Source organism: Terrapene carolina, unplaced genomic scaffold (genome assembly GCF_002925995.2).
Source record: "Terrapene carolina triunguis isolate 2854851 unplaced genomic scaffold, T_m_triunguis-2.0 Scaffold249, whole genome shotgun sequence".
Classification (NCBI taxonomy): domain Eukaryota; kingdom Metazoa; phylum Chordata; order Testudines; family Emydidae; genus Terrapene; species Terrapene triunguis.
Genome location: NW_020664600.1, coordinates 125,488 through 147,669, shown reverse-complemented (window position 1 = coordinate 147,669; position 22,182 = coordinate 125,488). Strand labels below are relative to the sequence as shown.

Here is a 22,182-nt window from a genome sequence, read left to right as displayed (position 1 = left end):
ACAGGCACCCAGAGGGGATTCGAAGCGCTGGCCGTGATCATTTCGGGGGCTGCGTAAAGTGTTTCACTGCATCCAGTCTCCTTTGGCAGCTCAATGCTGGGCATCAGGGAGAGGGAGGAACCGCCGGGTCTGGGCACTGCGATGCGGGGGGGGGGGGGGGGGGGGGGGGGCCGGCACAGCCCAGCCCAGGGAGGCGGGGGCTGGGCTGCACCGCACCGTCCTGTGGGGAGAGCCCCTCCCCCCTCTCTTTGCACCCACTGCAGGTGGCTCCCTCCGCCTGGGGTAACTGTCACCCCATCTCCCCCCCTCCAGGTCCCCTTGCCACCGTCGCAGGCCCCCACCCCCCCCCCCTGCCCCCCCCGCCCCCTCTCCCCCCCCCCCCCCCCCCCCCCCCCGTGCTCCCATCCCCGGACCCCCAGCTCTCGGACGGGGTCCCCCGCCCCCTATCCCCCGGGCGGGGATCCAATTTCCACGTCTCCATGGAAACGGTACACAGGCAGCACCTCCTCTTCCGCGTCCCTGTCCCGCCCCCATGACGCCTGGGAAGGCGTTGGCTGCGATTGGGCGAGAGGAGGGCGGGGGCGGTGCCTGGCCGTGCCCCGCCCCCAGCCCCAGCCGGCTGAGCCTCGGCTGCTGCTGCCCGGCCGCTGTGTCCGGGCCCCGGCGGCGGCCATGGGGGCGGCGGGGCCGGGCCGCTGCGGGCGGGACCCGTGCGGGGCGCTCTGCCTGCTGCTCACCTACCTGAGCGTGGGCTACGCCGACTACGTCATCCTCACCCACATCCTGCTGCAGCCGGGCTTCCGGGGCAGGTAGCGGGGCCCGGGCCGGGGCGGAGTCTGGCGCGGGGGCGGGGCAGGCAGCGCGGGGGGCGGAGCCGAGTAGTTGGGGGCGGGGCGAATGTTGGGGTGGGGCAGGATGGCAGTAGGGGTTTGAGATGCCCCTCTGAAACGTACCCCCCTTCCTATGGTTCTGGGGTGGGTCAGTCCCGTGAAGCCCTGCTCTGGGGTGCTGGGTCGACCCCCTGCCAGGGGTCACTAGGCCCCCTCCCAGATATGGGGGGCTCCCCGGGTTCCCTGCACCTGGCCGCACTGCTCCCAGAGAAGGTGAGGGACAGAGGCGCTGCCAGAGCCAATCCCAGTTCTGCGGGCTGGTGTCTAATGGACGAGGCGCATCCCTGGGTCACAGACGGGGACTGAGGCTGAGAGATGGAAGTGACTCCCCCAAGGTCACGTGCGACATCTGGCAGAGCCAGGGCTTGAATCCAGCTCCCCTGAGCCCCAGCACCAGCCCCCGTCCCTGGATCAGCATCGTTCTGCATTCGTTTGTCTGGCTAGTGCCGCCACGCGTGTTCTCCCTCCATTGCCCTTGCAGGGGCCAGAACCACTACAGGCCAGGAGCCCCAGCCTGGCTGCCAGCTCCCTTCCTTCCCTCTTCAGACCCCTGGGGCTGACCCCGGCTCCCCCAAACTGGGTCAGCAACATGCAGCTGTCACTTCAGCGCCACTGCCGGGTGTAGGAGCTTCCCCAGCCCTGACTCAGCTGCGCCTCAGGTGTTGCTGACCTCCAAGGATTTAGGCATGTCACAGAAGAGCTTGCAGCCACCTTTGACCTTCCAGCAGCAGGGCCTGGCGTTTGAGCTCTAGTGCAGGCCGGGGGGGCATCTCCCACGCAGGCCTTGTGGGCTAGATGGGCAGCGAGGGATTCACCAGACAACAGGGAAGGAATTTCTAGCTGCTCAGAACATGGTTCCCCTTCTAGTGTCTGTTCCCCCTGCCTGGTAACTTGGCCTGGGGCGTGTGGTGCGGATTACAGCTCTAGGGCTGGGCTTAGTGCACATGTAATGTGATCTCCCGCTGCTGTCCGGGTGACTGGCTGGAAGAGTTCCCTAGCGACTGGAATGGACAGGCCTGGGAAGTGCCAGCTGACCCGTTTCTGCTGAGTTGTCTCCAGTTCTCAGAGAGCTGTGAGGAGGCTTTGCCTGTGTCAGCCGCCCCCCCGGTGATTGCACAGGCTGATAAATCTGCCATTTTGGTTCCTCCATCTCTGCCAGTCCCCACCCACCCAGGGTTTACACCCTTCCGTAGACCCTTCTCATGCCTCCAGCCCCTTCGCTGCCGTTCCCCAGACTCCTTTCTGCATGTAGCTCTTCTGCCCTGCCCTTGGGTGCAGGTTTGGGAGCGCTTTCTGGGTAACCTCGATTCGTTTCTGGGTATATTTAGCATTTTTAACTTACTGACACGGCAGCCAGAATAAAGGCCTCGCACACTGGCGTTGTGTGACCACAGAAGCCGATGTTCGTAACGGAGTCTAAAATAGCCCTGCAGCCCCTGGGGAACCTGCACCTGGGCTCGGTGTCTGACAGGTTTGGTTCTCCTTGTTCCCTTTACGCCAGCCTCTGGTGTCCCTTCCATGCCGTGATGTTTAACCTCATTGTCCTTCTGTTGCTGGCCTGTCACACGCGAGCTGTCTTTGCTGATCCAGGTAAGCACCCACCCTCAGCTGGTCCTCTGCCCACGCTGGGGAGGCATCGGTGGCCTAGTGGCTCAGACAGAGAGCCGGGAAGTGAGAACTGAGGTCTCCCCGTTCCTGACGCTGACTTGCCACATGGTCCCTGCCCCAGGCTGCGCCTCTCTCCAGAGGGTGGGAATGGAAATGATCCTGCCCCTGTTTGTAAAGGGCTCTGGGCTCTCTGGCTGAAACGCTCGATGAGACGGTCCTGCCCCTTTCTGTCTTCTCTCACTAGACCCGCATGTGTCCTTTGAGTCTAGCCAGGCTGGGCTGGTTTAGCGGTGGCAGAGATGCATGATAATGACAGGTGGCCCCCGGCCCCCACTTGCATGCCTGTGTCAGTAGTGGGTAGGGGATGGTGCAGTTGGGATTATGTTCACTTACCTGTGTGCACCCAGGAGTCACTCTGGGGATGTCAGAGGGCTGCTTGATTCACTCGCTCTCTGAGACCCCTATAGGATCCAAGCAGCAGGTGGAAAGAACCAAGGTCCAGCAGAGGAGGGGACTAGGGGCCAGGACTCCTGGGTTCTGTCCCTGGCCATAGGAGGGGAGGAGGGTGTCATGGATGGCTTGATGCCCTAGTCTTTACATTGCCTCTCTTGGGAGCGTTCCTGTTATTTGCTAGGCCCTGGGTTTAGCTTTATTCAAGGATGAGTCACGTGGCCCTTGACTCCAAGCCTGGGCCTCTGGGCTACAGCCCCCCTGTTTCTTACAGTGGCTTCCCAGCGAGTCCCGCTGAGTTCAGACTCCTGTTAGTGCCTTTAGCGCTTCAGGGGTGACGCAACCAGCAAGTGCCTTCAGTGACACAGGACAGCCTTGGCATAGCAAGCAGCAGGTGTCATCACCTGGAGTACAGGACTGAAGTGTTGCAGGTTCCAATGGGAAAGCCAAGCTTCAGTCAAAGTCCATCTCAGCAGTCGTCTGCCCCTTTCCTGGAGCCTCCGGGTTTCCATCCCTGTGTCTCGTTCGCTCTCTGGCCCTGTGTGTCTATCCCTGTGCATGAGCCCGGTCTCTTGGCATCTCCTGTGTCTGTCCCCATCGCAGCCCCCGTGTGCTCACAGGCAAGGCCGGCTTTAGGCTGATTCCCCCGAATCGGGCCCTGGGCCTAAGAGGGCCCCGCGCCTTACTCACCCAGCGGCGGTCCGCTCTGGGTCTTCGGCGGCACTTCGGCGGCGGGGGGTCCGCTCCGGGTCTTCGGCGGCATTTCGGCGGCAGGGGGTCCTTCAGGAAGACATGGAGCAGACCCCCCGCCGCTGAAGACCCGGACTTTTGCCAGGTATTCGAATCGGGCCCCGCAGGTCCTAAAGCTGGCCCTGCTCACAGGTTCCACTGCCTCGGATCCTGGGTGGTAACCGTTACTGGCCGGTCCCCAAGGCACCCGTTTTCTCTGCAAGGCCCTCCCTGTGCATGTGGGCGCATCCCTACCAACCCAGACCAGCCCCTTGCCTGTGTGACATCCAGCCAGCCTCTCTTATTCCTCTGTCCCGGGGGAGAAATTAACCCCTTCAGCCCCAGTGGGGAGCAATACAAAATAAGTGGGGAAACTGAGTCATGCAGCTTGTTCATAAACGTACAGCAAACATTCCCCCATTTTGCACCTCTGCTTTAGTTTTTTGGAGTGGGAGGCTGGCAGACTCCAGGTTTCTGCTGCTGGCTCGCTGTGACCTGACACAGGTCCTGCCCTCTGTGCAGGCTGGGAGGCTGGGCTGGCATGACGGATGTGGGAGATTTGCTGCTTTTGCGGTGACCCCAGGCCTCTTGTCACAGGTGGAATCATGTGAACTTGTTAGTGCCATCTGGTAGCAAGTGGCATCTTGCACGGCTTTGGGGTGGTCTGGGGTAGCGTGGTGTGTCCCTGGCATGCGAGTCTGGAGCTAGACTCCCCGACTCAGCCCCGTCTTTGACAGGGAACCCTGGAGCCAGGCATCTGACGTGGCGAGGTGACGCGTAGCCATCCCTGGGGAGGGGGAACTGGAATTCACCCACCTGCTGCTTGGCGTCCCGCTCCCTACAAAGGCTCTGGAAATGGGGAGTGAACAGAGTGTCTTAGAGACCCTATGCGCCTCGCCTGGCATCAGCCAGCTCTGGGCACGTGCAGTAAGGGAAGAGCTGCGGCCGCTGGGCGCTTTCCCTCTCACATCCCTAAGTATAATTCAACGCTTGTGACAAGGCTGCTCCCCCTTGTTCCCATCTCTCCAGCTTCCCCTCCAGCCCTCGCAGCCCAGGCAATCGCTGAGCTGGCTCCAGGGCAACCCGAGGACTCAAGAGCCATGCATGCAGGGTGCGACGCGGTGCCATGACCCATCTGTGCCCTGCTCGCCGCTGGAGCCTCCTCATTGTCTCCCGTTCTGGTTCCTTCCCAGGCATGGTCCCGCTGCCCGATACCGCCATCGACTTCTCTGACCTGCGCAGCAACACGCCCCACAAGAGCGAGCGGGTGAGTGGTGCACAGAGCTCAGTGCACTAGCGCAGGAGGGGGCAGGTCTAGCCACTGCCCAGGATAGTGAATCCGGCAGCTTAGTGAGCCTCAGGATTAGGTGCGTGGATCAGCGTAGTAGCATTGGGATGGGATTAAAGTGACATGGCTGCCGGTCCTCACGCAGCTGGCGTAACCTGCTGTCCAGCTGCTGCGAGGGGCTCCGGGAGAGATGCCCTCTGGGACAGGCTGGGTCAGCTCAGGGGGTTATGGGCAGAGAGTTACTCTGGGCTCTGGAGACGAGAGCGAGGGGAGATGTGCTGCAGCGGCAGTTCTGCTCTCCGATGACCCCATCTCTCCCTGTGGCTGGAGACAGTCTGAGCCTGGGGTAGCAGGAGACTCGCCCTACGTGTTCAGCTGCCTCTAAGCACCTCGGCAGCTGGTCAACCCCCCCAGGCAAGGCGAAGAGGCTGAGCTGGCACGTGGCCAGGTTACAGCCTAGGAACGGCAGCATCCTGGCCTGAGTGCCCAGCCCCCCAGCCCACAGCCCCGTGTGCTGGGCTGGCAGCCAAGCCCCCCTCCCCATGCAATGGCTGAGCCACAAGGGTTGCTCCCTGCTGGGTCGGCCAGCGCAGGAGTCAGTCCCAAACCTTCCAGCAGACCCAGCATTCCCTTTGCAGCGGTGCCGGCTCTGGCTGGCTGTGGAGAACCCCCCCAGGCTGATGCAGCTGTTCTGGGAAGTGGAGCTTCGTGTCTTGTTGGGGGAGATGGCGGGGGAGCAGGCTTGCTAATGCCGGGGCTGGGCATGCAGCGATCCCAGTGACTCTGCCAACAGCCCTTGCTGCGCATGGGCCCAAAACTCCCCAGTGGAGAGACTTGCCCGGGGAGGGCTCCGGGATGCTGGTGACGGACAGGCCTGATGGTCAATTCCCTGCCGAGCTGGGACTGGTCCCTAAGTTCCTGCCCCAGGGCTTTAGCTTGTTGCTGCCCTGGCAGTGCCTGCTTGTGCCACTGGCACTATAGCTGGTAGCTCCTGCCCTGCCCGGTGTGTCGATCCTCCTGCTCCTGCCCAGCTCCGGAACCGGTGCAGCCCATCACTCTGCCCAGTGTCTCCCTCCCACGTTCCTCTCCAGGCTGCATGGCCCTGGTGCTGTATATCCTCTGTTACCCTGCCCAGAGGCGCCCCCTAGTGGCAAAAACCCGGGGTATTTCCAGCCTGTACAGACCTGCGTGGGGAGGGAGCCAGACTCCATCTTTTGCTTTTATATGCAAAATCCAAGGGTTTATGGAAGTGCTGGGGCTGTCTAGGCTCCCTCCCCTCCCCAGCTCCGCCTGTCACTGTCTGTCCCATGGCTCCTGCTGCTCCAGTGCTGGGCTTCCCAGATGCTCTGACGCCGCTCACTGCTGGCCCGCCTGTCCTCCCGGCCCCCTGCATTACCTCTGCCAGTGCCTGCTCCGGCGGGTCTCCAGGATCCCAGGGAGGGCTGCAGCTAAGAGTTCTCTTCTCTGCTCCCCAGAGCAATGAGGACTGGACTGTGTGTAACCGCTGTGAGACGTACCGCCCGCCGCGGGCGCACCACTGCCGCATCTGCCACCGCTGCGTCCGCCGCATGGATCACCACTGCCCCTGGTGAGGTGCCTGGTAACAGCTCTGGCCCGTGAGAGCTGCAGGGAAGAGAAGGGGGCACGTGCGGAGACCCTGGCTCCCCCTATGGGCCCTGCCATGGCTGTTGGGCTTGTTGCTGCAGAGTCAACCTGCTGCGATCGCGGTCTATGCAGTGCAGCGCCCTTCACCCTGTGTGTGTGCAGACACCCCCTGGGAGTGTCTCTTTGTGGGCTGGGCACACGCAGTGCCCTGCATTGCTGGAGCTGTAGGACCCCCTTCCTCTCCCCTCCCTGCCCCCCGGGTGAGGTGTCCCCTGTGCTGGGGCCGTGCGTAGGCCCTCCCAGATGGAAGCAGAGCTCTGGGATCTCTCCAGGGACACGCTGTTCTGATGGGTCTGCGAATCCCAGTTCTGTCCCCAGTGCTGTGGCACCTGCCAGAGTCCTCTCTGGCCACATCAGCTGAGCTGGGGAGGGCTGGGCGCCACCTCGAGGCTGCAGGCAGTGGCACTGGGGACGTGATGGGGGAGGCAATGCCTCAGGGTAGCACTAGGGGGTTCTGTGTTGCTGCTGGAGTAGCTTGTTCCAAATCCCTGAGTGCCCTTTGGGAGAAGGGTGTTAACCCCAGGGTCCCGGTTCAGCTCAGCGGGTGTGGGAACTTCCCGGCGGGTGTGGGATTCTCCATTGCCTGCCCTGAGCTGCCCTCCCCCCAGAAAGGGCTGCCTGTCCCTGGCAGGTGGAACCGACCCTCCAAAGGGGCTTCGCTTTGCTGTCCTTGGGTGCAGGTGCCGGGGAGGGGGAGGGACGGGGCACCTGGTGTCTGTTGCCAGCCATTGCTGGTGGTGTTGAGTCGCTCTGCTGACCCCAACCAGACCTGTGCTCTCTCTGTAGGATCAACAACTGCGTTGGCGAGTTAAACCAGAAATACTTCATCCAGTTCCTCTTCTACACTGGTACGTGGCTGCCGAGCGGGGGGAGCCGGCTGTAGGGAGCTCTGATGCGGGCATGGTGATGCAGCAGTAGGTGGCGCTGCAGCTCACAGCACCAGCATAGAGCTGTGCCTTCCCCCGCCGTGGGTCCCTGTCCGCTGCTGTCCTGCCAGGCCCCTGCCATTCTGCTGTCCCTCACTAGGGGGAGCTCTGGTCCCACAGCCCTGCACGTGTCTCCCTGGCGCCTCCTAGGGCCCTTCCGCAGCAATGGCCAAGGGGAGCCGGGGCGGGAGGACCCAGGAAGCCCAGCTACATGCACCAGCTACCGGCATAGCCCCTTCTCCACTACTGCCTGCCAGTCCTGCTCCCTTCTGCTCTGCTCCTACGTGACCCCCAACCCCTGCCCCCCCCGCCCCGCTCCCTCCGTGCCAGCCTCCGCCCCCCTCTGCTCCGCTCCCTGTGTGACCCCCAGCCCCATAGCTACTGCCTGCCCCCTCTCTGCTCCGCTCCCTGTGGGACCCCCAACCCCTGCCCCCCTCTGCTCCGCTCCCTACGTGACCCCCAACCCCTATTCCCCTCAGCTCCACAGCTACCACCTGCCCCCCTCGGCTCCACTCCCTGCTCCCCCTTGACGTCTCCATGTGTAGAAGCTGAAAGGACCCTGGGGTAGAGGGGGCCAGGACTGGGAAGGGGGGGCAGGGGGACTTGGCTGTCCCACCCAGGGGTGAGCGTGAGGGTGGGGTGGTCAGTACTGAAGCAATTAATGGTGGGCGGCTAGGCCCTGGGCAGCCCTCGCAGGACAGGTCGGGTGAGATCAAACGGCATTAACTGAGGCTGTGACTCCAGAACTCGGCTCTGCAGCAGCTGGCACCTGCCCTTTCCCCGGGGCCGCCTCCTGGCCAGGCTCTCTGGCCTTAGCCCGGGCTGGGGATTCTGAGCCTGGCCCAAGCCCGGGGCCAGGGCGCTCGTCTCTGGCCTGCGCTGACCTGTGGCTCTGTCTCAGGGCTGGCTAGTCTCTATGCCATGGGGCTGGTGTTAACCACGTGGCTGTGGCCGGTGGACAGGAGCTTCCCCGGGAAGATGGAAGGTGTGGCTGGAGGCGTCTCTAACAACCATGTCCAGATGTAAGTGTGCAGGGGTCACAGCCAGATTCCCCCCCTCCCTGGCTGCTGGGTGCAGGCAGATCCCAGCAAGGGGAGGAGAGGTCCTAGAGGCAGGACACCTGGGTTCCATTTCAGCCCTGCTCCCTGCGGGTGACACTGAGCTCCTGCCCCATAGAGCTGTGTGGGAGGGAGTGGCCCCGAGTCCCTCCATGAGGTGCTAGAGGAGCAGGGTGTTGTACCAAGCCCATAGCCAACTGGAGGTTCCGGCTGTCACTGCTGCGTGCCAGGGCCCTCTCCTGCCCCCAGAGCCTCTTTCCCAATGCGGAGGTCAACTCTCCAGTGGGTGTCATCAGTACAGGGCCTATGACACGCAGGTGGGTGGTTCTGGGTCCAAATCCTCAGTAGCAAGGCCTGAGCCTGCCCTTGAGAGCTCCTGAGCAAGCTGAAACTGACCGCTCCCTTCCCCCCAGGGCTCACTGCATCGTCCTGCTGGTGGAGTCCATCCTCTTCGGGGTCTTCGTCACCGTCATCTTCTATGACCAGGTTAGTCTTCAAGGGACACCACACCAGGCGGCTTCGCGCCTCGTCCCCCACAGCACCTCCTGCTGGGAGAGGCCAGGACTGGAGTAGCTGGGAGCTTCCCCCGACAGCCAGCGCCCCTGCCCTACCGCCCACAGCGCCCCGTGTTGAATGAGGAGTGTAGCTGTAAATCCATGTGCCTCTCTCCCTGGGAGGGCTGGGCAGTGCGTCAGGCTCCCCTCTTGTTTCTCAGGTGGTCTCTATCATCATGGATGAGACTCCGATCGAGCAGCTGCGGAACCGGCTGCTGAAGGAGGCGCGCCGGGAGGTGGCACACACCCGGAAGCCGAAGATCGCGCTGCTGCGGGAGGTGTTTGGACGGGGTACGTGACCTGGGCAGGTGGAGAGTGGGCTGGGGCTCCTCTGGGGGGGCAGTTACTGGGGCTGCCCTGAGGGCTCGTATTTCCTGGGGAATTTAGACTGGTGTGAGCCAAGGTGTGACCATAACCTAGATCCCAGGCTGATCCCCCACCAGGACATTTGTACCTGAATGAGCGCCCCCATGGGGTGACACCAGGGTAACTACACCTGAACAGCCTGTGTGGGCCAGGGCAGGGCCCGGGGCTGAGCCTGTCTGGGCCAGGCCACGCTGTGATGCCCCATGGCTCCCTGCCCACACTGACCTCCCCTCCCCTACTCTCTCCTCTTCTCTTCCAGGCTTCGTGATCTGCTGGTTTTTCCCATGTAACTGCAGCCCCCCATCAGGCGGGGCCCCTGCCTACAGCTATCTGCCCAACTACGATGTGTGACCTCCATGGCCCCTCTGCAGACGCTGCCTCTTCCCCCTCGGGGAGGGGACTTGTCCTGCTGGTGGCTTTGCAGAACTTGCCGCCAAACGGCTCATTTAGGCCTGCCCAGCTGCCCCCTGGTGGCAGCCTGGGGCCAGGGTGCAGCTGCAGCGCCCGACTCTGCTGGGTCTGCCGTGCCCGGCCCTGCGACTCCTCCTGGGACATGGTGCTCCTGCGAAGCTGAGATCGTGAGCTGTGGAGGGGCACTCTCCAGCCCCCTGCGCCAGACTCCCTGCAGCGCCTGGCTGCCCAGCGGGTCCCGGCGCCCGGGGCATGGAGAGCGATCGCCTAGGCAGGGTGGGCCCCGTGCATGACCCTTCCCCTGGATCAGTGTTAGTGCTGGGGGGCTGCCCCCCGAGGCTGCAGTCTGACGCCCCCCTCTTGCCACAACTGCATCTGGATCCTAGCCCCCTCCCTGTGCCTGCCTCCCTGGAGCTGGGCACCCTGCCCCCAGCTGCCAGCACCTCGCTGCCCGGGGATGGAGCCCGTTGTTCTCTGCTCCTGGCCAGGGAGGGATGGCACCACTTGTACATAGCCCTGTGTGGCATTACCAGCGCGCTCGGCTCTGGGCGCCTGCTCTGTGTGTGTGTGTGTGTCTGTCTGTCTGTTTACGGTAGCTGAACTCGCTTGTGCCCAGGCAAATCGGAGCTCCTGTTCTTGGCCCTGGCAGCAGCCTCTGCTGACTCGGAGCCTCCCCACGCCGTCCCCAGGGGGATGGCCTGCTCCATATCACGGCGGTGGGGGAGGGGGCGTTGGCACCCCTCGCTGGTGGCTCCCTCCAGCCCAGCAGGCAGTGTTACTATTTATTAGGTGTATTACGGTAGCGCCTAGGAGCCCCAATCCTGGCCAGGATCCCTGGTGCCAGGGGCTGTACAAACACAGAACAGAAAGATGGTCTCTGCCCCAAGGAGCTCAGTCTGAGACAGGAGCTGGTGCAGACAGATGGAGGAGGCAGCAGCTAGAGCACTGGACTGGGGGATCTTGGGGAGGTCACTTCCCCCTTTGATGCCTCAGTTTCCTCATCTGTAAAATGGGCATAATGATAGCCCCTCCCATTGTAAAGCAGGTGGAGATCTGCTGATGAGAATTGCTAGACAAGAGATAGGTGGTGTGATAAGGACTGAGGCAGGGCAGTGGGACCGGCAGTGCTCTCCGCACGCCAGCAGCATAACCCAAGTGTTTTCTGCAGGCAGCACCCCAAAGGGGGTTTGAAGGAGGATGAAGAGGGTGTGGATGTGTATGGGGAGCTCCTCCTCCTCCCCCCAAGCAGGAGGGGCAGCCTGGGGGATGCACCAAGGGGCTTGGTTGGCGCTGGAGGCTGGCAGCACAGGCTGATGAGAGGCGGGAGTGACTCCACATCTCCATAGCGTATGGGAGACGCCAGGTGGGTGGGGACAGGCTGGGAAGGGAAGACGAAGAAGGGGGTGCCAGGGAAGGTGCCCAGCGCAGGGACGTGACTCCTCTCGAGGGAGCTGGCATTGCCGTTCCCCAGAGGACATTTGTCCTGCAGTGGCTGGGCCTGGCCCCCTCCCCTGGGGCTGCCTAGGGCAAGCGAGAGCAGGGTTCTTGGCTGCGGGATGCCATGGACCAAGTGGGGAGCCAGCCACACGCCGGAGGAGCTATGCTGCGTGGCAGGGCCCTGGAGCCGCCTCCCCCATCCCTGGCCGGCAGAGCGGTTCCTGGCTAGCTGTGCCTAGTGCCAGGGGTGCCAGAGTCTCTGCTGGCTGCACGCTGCCCTGTGTGTCTGCCTCGGTGTCCTGTGTGCGAGGCCCCCAGCATGGCTACTGCATCCCAAGGGCCTGGCCTGGCCTCCCCTCTTCCTGGGGGTCTCTTTGGCTCTGGTGTGTGGCATACAGGGGTGCCAGGGAGCGGGTGCCTTGCTGCCCTGGCAATTGCTGGGGGCTGCTGCTGCCGCCCCCGAGTGGCGGCTCTGCCCATGGCCCTGCAGGTGATGAACCTTTTCCAGGGGCTGCCCGGCTGCCCTGCTGCCTCGGTTTCCACTCCAGGCTCCCCTGCCCAGTGGCACAGGCCGGGCCAGGGCAGGGAGCTGGGACCCTGCCAAGGGAAGGAAGGTCCCTGGAAGATGTGGGCAAGCCAGCCTGGCACTCAGGTGAGGGCAGGGCTTGTGGTGAAGCCTTGCCCAGCTCCCAGCTGCTCCCCCAGGCTGGCCTGGCTTTCCCCAGAGCCCACCTCTTGGTGGGGCGCTGGTGACTCTCCTTGGGCCCTGAGTGCCGGGAGCTCTGGGCTGGGTGCACTTGGGCACCATTGCTGGGGGCTTAGTGTGCGGCGATCTGCCCTGGCGTAACCGGCCAAGCCCTTGCTCCCCACAGGGCGGGGGTGGGGAGCCAGGGCCCTACGGCGGAGGCGGTTGGTGGTGTAGCCTCGCTCCTGGCTAACCCGCCAGCTCCCTCAGCCCGGTGCATGTTAGCGGGACGCTGCCGGGTTCGGACAGCCCTTTGGCCTGACTCCTGCAAGCTGTGAATAAACCCTGCCTGGGAACTGCTCAAGATGGCTGTGACTCTGTCTGCCTTATGTAGTGACTGGGAACGGGCTGCCTGCATGCTCGGTGCTGTACATCCCTGGAACTCGGCCCTGCCCCCTGGTGCCTCACCCTGCCTGGGCTGTCTGTGTGCTTGGTGCTGTATGTCCCTAAATTCAGCCCTGCCTGGGCTGTCCATGTGCTCAGTGCTGCCCCCTAGTACCTCGCTCTGCCTGGGCTGCCTGTGTGCTCGGTGCTGTATATCCCTGGAACTCGGCCCTGCCCTCTGGTGCCTCTTCCTGCCTGGGCTACCTATGTGCTCAGTGCTGTACATCCCTGGAACTCGGCCCTGCCCCCTGGTGCCTCGCCCTGCCTGGGCTGCCCGTGTGCTTGGTGCTGTACGTCCCTGAACCTGGCCCCTTCATTCCTTCTGCTGGGTGTGTTGATCACTCTGATATGCCAGCTGCAGCGGTCAGTCCTTGGTAACCCTCAGGCCCCACCCAGATAACCCCCTGCCAGGCGCTGGCTGTGATGCCATGTACAGGGGTGGGAGAATGGCAGCGCATCTCCCTGTGTGCCTGGGATTCTGCCCCAGCAGCCTGTGCTCCCCGGGGCTGTGCTTCAAGGACCCTGGCCCTGTGTGTGCCTAGCTTTGGAGGGAGAGGCTGTAATCAATGCCTCCAGCACCCCTGCCTTTCTTCTTGCACCTGGCAAAGGGTCCAGCTGGGGACCTGGCCTGTGCCTGTATTGTGGGGCCAGGGCTGGGCTGGGAACCGTCCCCTCACCCACCACATCTCCGAGGGGTGCAGGGACCTCCCCAGGGGCACCTAGCGCGGGTGGCTGAGCTGGCAGCAGAAGCCTGGGGTCACCTGGGGCAGGTGAGCTGTGCCCCGGCTGGGATCCCCAGGTGGCACTGACCAGAGCTGTATCCTGCCAGGGGGAAAGCAGGCTGTTTGCTGCTGTCCATGGGAGTGTCCCCCAAAAGGGACTGTGCCCCTATTGCAGCATTGCCCCCCTCTGCTGACCCCCACAGGGGACTGGGATGGGGGCTGTGACCCCCCCCGCCCAAGTGCATGTGTGGTGGTGGTGGGCTCCCTCTAAATCCAATGGGGCCCACAGGAGATACATCCTGCCCCGCACTGCAGCTGAGTTGCCTGTAGTGCTGGCAAAGGGGAGAGCGGAGGGGTGCTGTTCTGGGTGGGCTCCCTGCAAGCCCAGCAGCTCCCGTGTCAGCCCCAGCTCGGTGCAGACAGCAGGAACCAGCGCCACGTGTGCCCAGCAATGCAGGAAACTGCCCACGCCTGCTTCCCCCTCCCCGGGGAGGGCAGTGCCCGGCCTCAGCAGGAGGAACCACTCCTGCCCGTTGCCCCCGGGCTCCCTCCAGTGCCCAGGGCTGGGTCTTGTCCTGGCCATGAATGTGAGAGCTGCCCTGTGGGCCCAATCCTGCTGGGCCAGCCCCCTGAGCTTCAGTGTGTGCCCCTTGGCACTGGGTGGGGGGAGAAGGGGCGCTAGACAAGCCCTCCTCTCCTGCAGCTTTCCCCTGAGTGCCCCCATGCTGGTCATAAAGAGGATGGGGGGTGGGGGCAGAGCAGCTGTGGAGGGGTCCTGGCAGGGCTTAGCCCTCTGGCCCAGGATCAGTCCTGGGAGCCAGGACCCCAGTCCTGGGCTAGTAGATCTTGTCCCATCCCCAGGGCTCTTGCTTGGCCTGCAGCCCCAGGGCCGGGCCATACACACACGAGCTGCTCTTTGCCGAGGCCCGGCATGTGCTGAGTTTGCATGCCCAACTATTGCAGGCCCTAGCCCTGGCACGGTGGCTTTGGGCTGGGGCTGCATGGTACCAGTGTGGGAGCCTGTAGGGGCACAGCCTGGCTGCACAATGGAACATCGGCCCTGCCAGGGCCTGGTGGTGCAGGGGGAGCCTGGTGCCCGGTGGGGCAGGACGTGAGTGCCCAAGGGTGCTGGGCCTGCGTGGAGCCGGCTGCCTAGGCAAGGCCAGTTCAGCCTGGGTCGTGCCCCGTGGAGCCAGCACAGCTGCACTGCGGAGAAGGGGGGATTCGATTCCCAGCTGCCCTCGGGCCCGTGGGGGGAGCAGTAACGGGAGCCGCGTGGGCCTGGCAGCTGGCACAGAGCGAACCCCTTGGGCGCGGGGGAGGGGCTGGCATCGCTCCCACTGTCATCAAAGGCTGGCGTCATACCGGGTCTGGCACGGAGAGCCGTGGCGGGGAAGCTCCCGCAGCTTCCACCCCCACCGCCACGCAGCCCCCTGGGCCGGACTCCTGGCAGCAGCCAGAGCCCCTGTCCCCGTCCGACGCCCTCCCTTCCACCGGCTGCAGCACGGCAGGGCTGGGCCGAAGCAGGGACCCCTCGGCACGGTCAGTCCAGCTCCGTGCACCGCCGTGGGAGGGAGACGCTGGGCAGCGTGAGGGGCTGCACTGGTCCCGGAGCTGGGCAGGAGCAGGAGGATCGACACACCAGGCAGGGCAGGAGCTACCAGCTATAGTGCCAGGGGCACAAGCAGGCACTGCCAGGGCAGCAACATGCAGCTGGCCCTGTGCATTATGGGGCCTGGGTCCCGCTCCTGGAGCAGTGATGGGGTGAGGGGCTCGATCCCATAGCGCGGCTCCCAGGGTGGGTGGCTGGGTGAGGACACAGCTGGAGGGGGCGGTTTGTCCGCCCCAGCAGAGCCCGGACCCCCTGCACAGGGCGTTAGCTGAGCTGGAGCTGTGAGCTGAGCTCTCCAGGGGCAGTAGCTGCTCAGCTGCGTGCTGGATCCCTGGGGGAAACGGCCCGCGGAGTCCCCCTCTGCCCCCGGGCACTGGAGCCCTCCTGGCTGGGGTGGAAGGAGGCTCTGCCAGCTTGATTGGCTGCGGGAAGCTGCGGAGGAGCCAGCGGCCGACACCCAGGCCCAGGGTGGGCAGCCCATGGCCACAGCAAACCGGCTGAGCGGGGTCTGGTCTGCTCCGTCCCCCACCGGGCCTCCAGCGCTGGGCGCCTCGCTGGGACAGGAGCCCAGGGAATGGGTGTGTGTGTGTGTCCGTCCCCCTCCCACCCGAGCTGGCGCTGCCCTGGGCACTTCACTGCCCCACCACAGCCTGTCCTTGGGCGGGAGCGCTGACCTCCCAGGGGGCCAGGAGCAGCCGCAGCCTCCTCAGCTTCCCGAGGCTTAGCGCTTGCCCCTCCGGTGCTGGGCCACTGGCAGGAGCCAATGACAGGCCAGGCCAGGGGATATCATGCTGGGCCTTCTCCAGCCACATCACCCTCCTGGGCTCTGGGGACAGGCACCTGCGGCAAAGGGGCTGGCCTGACACTGGACAGCAGTGAGGATAGGGGCGCGCCCAGCTACTCAGCCCCGGCCTCTCCCAGCAGGGGGTGTTGTAGAGGTGGGCAGGGGCCCGGGCTGTGGGAGGTCCCAGCTCCGGTCCTGCTCCAGCGTGCTGGGCGCTATTGCTGCCGAGCGCGGCGTGACAGGGCGGAGCATGGCTCCTGCGGGCCCAATAACCAGGCGTCACTCGAGCGTGGTCTATAAATAATTTGGCAGGTTTTTATTACAAAAAAATAATGACAATAATTAATAGAAAAATGCAACTGGTGCAAACCGGCAGCAGCCGTGCCAGCAGGGACTTGCCCGGGCAACGTCCCTTTGCTTTAAATAGACTTTAAATTATTACCCGCAGTCCCTCCTTTGCTGCGTGGGCAGTCGCTGACCAAATGGGCTGGGGGAAGCTGGCTCTCTGCTCCTGGGCACTGCCAGGCTGCCACGATGCCAGCGCAGCACCAAGACCAGACAGTGCTGGGATCACACGCAGCAAGGCCTGGCCCGCAGCCCCAGAGGGCTCCAACTCAGCCCTCGTATTCCTCTCTGCAGCGAAGGGGGACGCATCCTGCCTGCCCCTCCCAGCCCCCGGGACCAGGCAGTCCTCTGCTGCCCAGCGCGCCAATGAACCCTGTGAGACCCAGCTCTAGTGGGGATTGCGGGGGGACTGAGGTAGAAGCTGATTCAAAATGTGCTTCGTGGCTCGCGCCTGGCGGCACGTGGGGCAAGTTTGCCGAGGCTCAGCCAGGCCGAAGGAAGGTGCTGAGTGACGTACCATGGCCAGTGCCCATGGCCCCAGCCACGAATAAATACCCGAATAAATAGAGACCCGGCACACGCAAGTGTCCCTGCCAAACAGGAACGGCACAGCGGCTCCCAGTGCAGAGTCCCCTTCAAACAGCCGGATGCAGAGCTCTGTTCCACGGAGCCCTGGCCTGGCAGGGGGAGCCCCCAGGGGTAGCCTGAGCTGGGGGCTCCAGCATCTGATTCTGTCTTTGGGACGGGCTCCAGCCCATTGGTCCCTGGTACCAGGGGAAGCTGCACCGGGCGCTGCCACTCCAGCCATGCGCTAAACGGCTAATGCCGGGGGGGTTCCTTGCGGCCGCGCCGGTTCCTCAGGATCTCCAGGATCTGGGCCTTCTGCTTCAGCCACTGCTCTGTCGTCCGCTTCTGCTGCTTGGGCTCGAAGAAGGTGTATTTGAGCCGGGGGGCTTTGTGGTCGCTCACCACCAGTGCCTGCAGGGTGAGCGGCTCGTGGAGTGGCCCGCGGCCCGTGATGATCTCCGTGGCCTTGGTGGCCCCGCTGTAGCGCAGTGTCACGCTGCCCGCCAGACTGACATCCAGCTCCGAGGGCACCAGGACATAGTTCCCGTTCAGGGCGTAGGTGCCGTCCTGCCTCCGCAGCGCCAGGTAGATGCCATCGCTGGCTGTGGCGGAGCTGCTGCTCTGGCGGATCAGGATGTGGGTGGCCCCAGCTGGGATGGTGACCACGTCATTGTAACCGTAGCTGAAAGGCAGAGATACAGGCATCAGGACGCTGGAGGGAAAGCAGAGGGAGGGACCTGGGGGCTGGCCCCGAGCAGAGCCCTGGAGACGTGGGCTCTGGCGCCCGCTCCAGCACTAGGAGAGTTTGGCATAGCTCCCCCTCATGCCTGCATCTCAAACCGCCCAGCCCTGTGCACCGCCACTGCTCCAGGAGGGGAGAGGACTGGGGGGCTGCAGGCTGGGATTGAGGAGCCCAGAGCTGGGGGTGGGGACCCTGTCCCTGCTAGGGCTTGGCAGTTCTCGCTATTAGCGCCTCTTTACCATAAGCTGGTAACGAGCTGAGCGTGGGGGCCCTGGCATTCCGGTCCTGGAGCCGCTGCTGTGATGCTCGCCCCTGCCTGCTGTGTGCACACTGCCCCATGACCAGGCCCTGCCCCCGGGCCAGCCTGCGAGGTGGGGTGGGGACTCACCGGGGCTTGGCGAAGGAACCGTAGGTCTTGGAGCAGCGGGACCCATCTCCCCCGCACACCATGCACTTGTCAAACTTCTTCTTGGAGCCGATGACGCGGTCGCAGCCGGCGTGGACGCAGCGCCCCTGCACGCAGACCGAGGTGCTGTCGGGGGAGCAGGGCGTCCCATCCGCCACCTGGAGACGGGCACAAAGTCAGTGAGGCCTGGGCCAGTCCTCTCCCACCACGGCTCGGCTCTACAACACCCCCGCCCCGCCCCCACAGGTGGCTGCATTGCAGGGTCTGGGGAGCCCTCACTCACCCTCGGTTCCAGCACGTAGTAGTAGCCCAGGGCCCGCGACTGGCACGTCAGCTTGCACTGGTCCTTCTCGGCCACTCCGCTGTAGCGGGGCACCCAGTCCATGGGCGCAGGGAAGCCCTTGAACAGGTCTGAGCGGTGGTTGTAGACGGCGCATTGCTGCTCCCGGAAGGTGAGGGCTGGAGAGACACGGGGGGCAGGTGCTGGGTCAGTGTGGGGCCGTGCTGGGCCCTGGCTCCTGGGGACTCCCCCGTCCCTGTGCTGGCTTCTGGGAGACGCTCTCAGGGCCTTGCACAGACTGCCCCGCCTGACCCTTTCCCTGCCCCAGACCCGCCCCCCGTGTCCAGCTGGGGCCAGCTCAGCCCACGGGCCCTTCACAGGGGTTCCCCCTTTGTCACCCCCGCAGCAGCTGCAGCTCTGGCTCAGGAAGGGGAGTCGCTCAGTGCACAGCCAGGGGTGCAGGGGCCTCCGAGCTCCCGGGGTGGTGCTGGCTGGACCCAGCCTGCCCTCAAGGAGGGTCTGTGCTCTAGCTGGCCAGTGGCTCCTGGCTCCTTGGTGGGGGGAGGGGAAATGCTGCCCCCACTGCTGCCCTCACTCACCTGTGCCGTCCGGGCACTCCCGGGTGCTGCAGGAGCGGTACTGGGTGCGCTTGCCCTCGCAGTATTTGCCGCCGTTGCGTGGGACGGGCTTGTTGCACTCGCGGGTGGAGAACTGCACGCCCCCGCCGCAGCTCCGCGAGCACTCGCCCCACGGGCCCCAGGGCCCCCAACCGCCGGGGGTGGGAGTCTGCAGGGAGACACAGAGCAGGGTTAGAAACAGGGACGGGGGAGTCAGAGCCACATGGCCGCCAGGGGGCGCACTGGGCCCAGGCACCCAGCGCCGTTCTGCAGCTGGGAAGCATAGACGGGGGGTCTCCATCCCTCCCAGTCCCCAGCCACCCCCCACCTGCCCCACTCCCTCCACACTGTGCCAGTCACCCCTCTCCTGGCTCCCCTGTGCCCTGTTCCGCCCCTGCAGAGGAAGGCAAGTGCTTTGCCCCCAGCCCCGCCTTGCAGGTGCCCAGAGCCCGCGGGTAGCAGGACACTCACGTTGAAGGCCTTCATCTCCACTTTGCTGATGCAGCGCCCATTCATGCAAGCCTTGCCCTGTCCGCAGGCGGTGCCGTCTGCCCAGGGGAAGTGCTTGGTCTGGCACATGAAGTGCCCGTTGATCTTGCCCGTGCACCACAGGGAGGAGCAGGGTGGGTGCAGGTTGGGGCAGTGGCGGGAGTCTGGCCCAAAGGTGAGCTGACACTGCCGGTCCGCGTCATAGTTGCTGCCCGGGAAGGGGGCCGGCAGGCGCAGGGGCTCATGAGGCTTGTCCAGGAGGCAGTGACCTGTGGGGAGGGAGCGGGTTGGCACGTGAGGGGCCTGGGCGTCACAGACACAGACAGAGCTAGCTCGGCGAGGGGCAGCTGAGACAGGAACACTATGCGGGGCGGGGGGATCATCCCCACACCAGCATGGGCAGCAGAATCTGCCTGGGAAGAGATGTCCCCTCCTTGGGCCAGGACAGGGACCCTGGTACCCCGGGGGCTGACTCAGCTCCACTCTGACTGGCAGGGGCTGGCCGAGGGCTGCTGGGCCCAGGGTGATGGGGGCAGGTCTCAGCCCTGTTCCTAATGCTCAGTTGTTTGCCCCACAAACCATGATCCCTGCTGGCATGGGCCGGCCAAGGGTCTGACAGGCGAGGGGGGCTGAACTGTAGACCCATAGGGGGAGTGCAGGGCTGGGACGGCACAGGGCTGCAGGTCAGGATTCAGGGGTACGGGCAGAGCTGCTTTGGAGAAACTTGCCCAGTCCTTGCCCACGCTGTGCCTGGCTCTGGCCAGCCCTGTCATGGCCCCGGGCTCCCAGGAGGGGTCCTTACCATGGCCGTTGTCCAAGAAATCTGTGATGAAACGGGCGCTGCAGGGTGACCACAGCTGGTCGGGGTCCACGTAGGACATCACCGGAGCCATCATGTGCCGGGTGCCGCTGGAGTTCAGGTCCTCACAGGCCTTGGCGTTGTCATGGAGCATGTTGAACACGTGGCCTGGGAGGGGGGAGATAAAATGGGGTCAGTGTGTGGCATAGGGACCCGGCCTGTGGGGGCTGCCACGGGGAGGGCATGAGAGGGGGGCCCTGGGCTGGGGCGGGCACTGGGCAGCAGGGGCTCTGCAGGGGAATCAAGCAGCTGAGCCTGGTGATACTGGGACTCCGATTCCACGTGCTGTGCAGGGGAGGGGGAGATGGAGCGGGGAGGTCGGTGTGCAGTGGGGAGAGATGGGGGGGTGGGAGTGGAGATGGAGCAGCTGAGCCTGGCCATGCTGGACTCTGATTCTGTGCCTGGCAGGGCTCTGGGCTCTCGCTGCCTCGTGATGCCCGGCCCTGCCCTGCCCCCGGCCGGCAGCACCTACCGAGTTCATGGGCCGCGGTGAAGGCCGACTGCAGCCCGTCATCCTCCACGATGGAGCAGCTGCGGCTGGGGTCGCAGACGGTGCCTACGTCCGCCATGCCCAGCGTGTCGCAGGTGGAGATGCCGCACAGGTTCTGCGGGAGAAAGAAGATGCTGGGGCATGTGGGGCGCTGGGACAGGGAGCCTGCCGTGCGGTCCCAGCCCCTGGGCCTGAGGCACACTGCTCTCTCACGCCAGTGGGGCCAGCCCCACCTCCCCCAGCTGTGAGCCAATTCGGGGTACTCAGGGCTAGTGCTGGATTGGCCAAGCAGCTCCTCCATGGGCCCCCTGCCCCATCTGAGCCTCTCACCCCCTGATAGCCGCCGCTGGCACTGGCCATTGCTGATGTGATTTGGGCCCCCCAGAACCCCCATGGCTGGAGACGAGGAGAGTCTGGGAGAGGCGCTGCACTGGGGGGGCTGCCCTGGAGAGAGGCTGTCCCGGGGGACACCGTACCTGCCGGGTAAAGAAGATGGCCGTGTCGAAATGCTCTGAATCCGCGTCGTCCGGCTTGTTGAGTCCCTTTTGCCACTGGCAGAAGTTGCGCAGCATCTGGGCAGCATTGGCTGTGACCTGCAGCCCATCCTCGCCGGGCCCCAGCACCACCAGCCGCGTCACCACCAGTGTCACCGGGTTCCGCAGGCTCGCGTGGCGGAAGAACTTGGCGGTAGCGGCCATGACGGTCAGCAGGTAGCGTTTGAGCCCGGCGCCGTGGAACTGGGCCATGTGCTCGTCCGCCACCACCAGCGTCTCCACGTAGCGTGGCACCGAGGCGAACCGCTGTGGGGAGGGAGATGGTCAGAGATGGGGTGGACCTGGTTCATTCTGTGGCAGGTGTTGTGAGAGGGGCTGGGGGGCTAGGACCAGTCACTGTCTCAGCCTGGGGGGCAGGGTGGGCTCAGACAGAGTGTGCTCAGCCCCATTTTATAAAGGGAGAAACTGAGGCACGGAACAGAAAAGGGACTCGCCCGGGGTCATAATGTCTGTGCAGAGCTGGGAATAGCACGCAATCCCCCCCGACCTCCCCCCTGCTCTGACCACTAGACCCCACTTCTCTCCCAGAGCTGGGAACAGAGCCCAGGCATCCTGACTCCAGCCCCTGCCCTACCCAGGCTCCTCAGTCAGCCCCAACCAGAGACTGAACGTGACTAGCCCCAACCAGAGACTGAACGTGACTCTGAGCTCTGGCCCAGGGGGCCTCAGCAGGGACAGGAAATGCTGGAGTTTTCAGCGCCTCTGGAGCCAGGTGATGGGCCAGGGGCAGCTGGGAGCCTGCGCCAACCCACCTGCCCCCGGGGCAGCTCCAGCAGTGGGGGTGGGGGGGGGAGGGGAACAGCTGTTTCCATGGCAGCGAGCCACCCTCCCAGCTGGGTTCGGAGGCAAATGGCCAAGGTCGAAATAAACAAATGACCCAAAGAGAGTTGGAGGGGAGGTGGCTGGCTCAAGGAGGAGACAGGGCTTCCCACAACAGCCTGGCCGTGCTACAGGGATGGCAAATAGCCGGGATCCCCCCTCCTCCTAGGGACAGGAAACTAGCCGGGAATCTTACAGGTGCCAACCCTCCAGAATTGTCCTGGAGTCTCCAAGAATTAAAGATTAATCATTAATTAGAGATTATGTCATGTGATGAGACCTCCAGGAATATGTCCAACCAAAGCTGGCAACCCTAGCCAGGATCCCCCTGCCAGCCTGGGACGGGAAGCTAGCCAGGATCCCCCACCCCCGGGAAGGGACGGGA

General features: G+C 64.5%; 2 protein-coding genes across 3 annotated transcripts in view; one reads left to right on the top strand and one right to left on the bottom strand.

Moving 5' to 3' along the window:
• Positions 1–660: 660 nt before the first annotated feature.
• Positions 661–12,433, top strand: LOC112109617 (palmitoyltransferase ZDHHC3-like). 2 transcript variants are annotated; one of them, XM_024204186.2, is made up of 9 exons: positions 661–809; positions 2,392–2,480; positions 4,871–4,944; positions 6,441–6,553; positions 7,417–7,478; positions 8,458–8,578; positions 9,028–9,100; positions 9,330–9,459; positions 9,794–12,433. In XM_024204186.2, the coding sequence occupies exons 1-9, from the start codon at positions 673–675 to the stop codon at positions 9,883–9,885; spliced, it is 891 nt and encodes a 296-aa protein (XP_024059954.1). In that variant the 5' UTR covers positions 661–672; the 3' UTR covers positions 9,886–12,433. The 2 variants fall into 2 exon arrangements, with proteins under 2 accessions (XP_024059954.1, XP_024059955.1); XM_024204187.2 differs by having other exon boundaries at positions 729–805.
• Positions 12,434–15,947: 3,514 nt separating this feature from the next.
• The window catches only part of ADAMTS4 (ADAM metallopeptidase with thrombospondin type 1 motif 4), a 7,828-nt gene continuing 1,593 nt past the window's right edge, over positions 15,948–22,182 (bottom strand). The window contains exons 2-9 of the mRNA XM_024204188.2: positions 20,901–21,224; positions 20,407–20,539; positions 19,878–20,042; positions 19,058–19,344; positions 18,569–18,755; positions 17,973–18,148; positions 17,672–17,847; positions 15,948–17,223 (exon numbers count right to left, since the gene is read on the bottom strand). Coding sequence (XP_024059956.1) covers positions 16,794–17,223; positions 17,672–17,847; positions 17,973–18,148; positions 18,569–18,755; positions 19,058–19,344; positions 19,878–20,042; positions 20,407–20,539; positions 20,901–21,224 — 1,878 coding nt within the window. The 3' untranslated portion in view covers positions 15,948–16,793. The remainder of the gene's footprint in view (positions 17,224–17,671; positions 17,848–17,972; positions 18,149–18,568; positions 18,756–19,057; positions 19,345–19,877; positions 20,043–20,406; positions 20,540–20,900; positions 21,225–22,182) is intronic.

What these genes read in the sequence shown, in the direction of transcription:
- LOC112109617 (XM_024204186.2), top strand. Translation starts at nt 673, where the DNA reads ATGGGGGCGGCGGGGCCGGGCCGCTGCGGGCGGGACCCGTGCGGGGCG. An exon ending in CCAGTTCCTCTTCTACACTG is followed by an intron (nt 7,479 to 8,457) that starts GTACGTGGCTGC and finishes GCTCTGTCTCAG; the next exon opens with GGCTGGCTAGTCTCTATGCC. An exon ending in CCGTCATCTTCTATGACCAG is followed by an intron (nt 9,101 to 9,329) that starts GTTAGTCTTCAA and finishes CTTGTTTCTCAG; the next exon opens with GTGGTCTCTATCATCATGGA.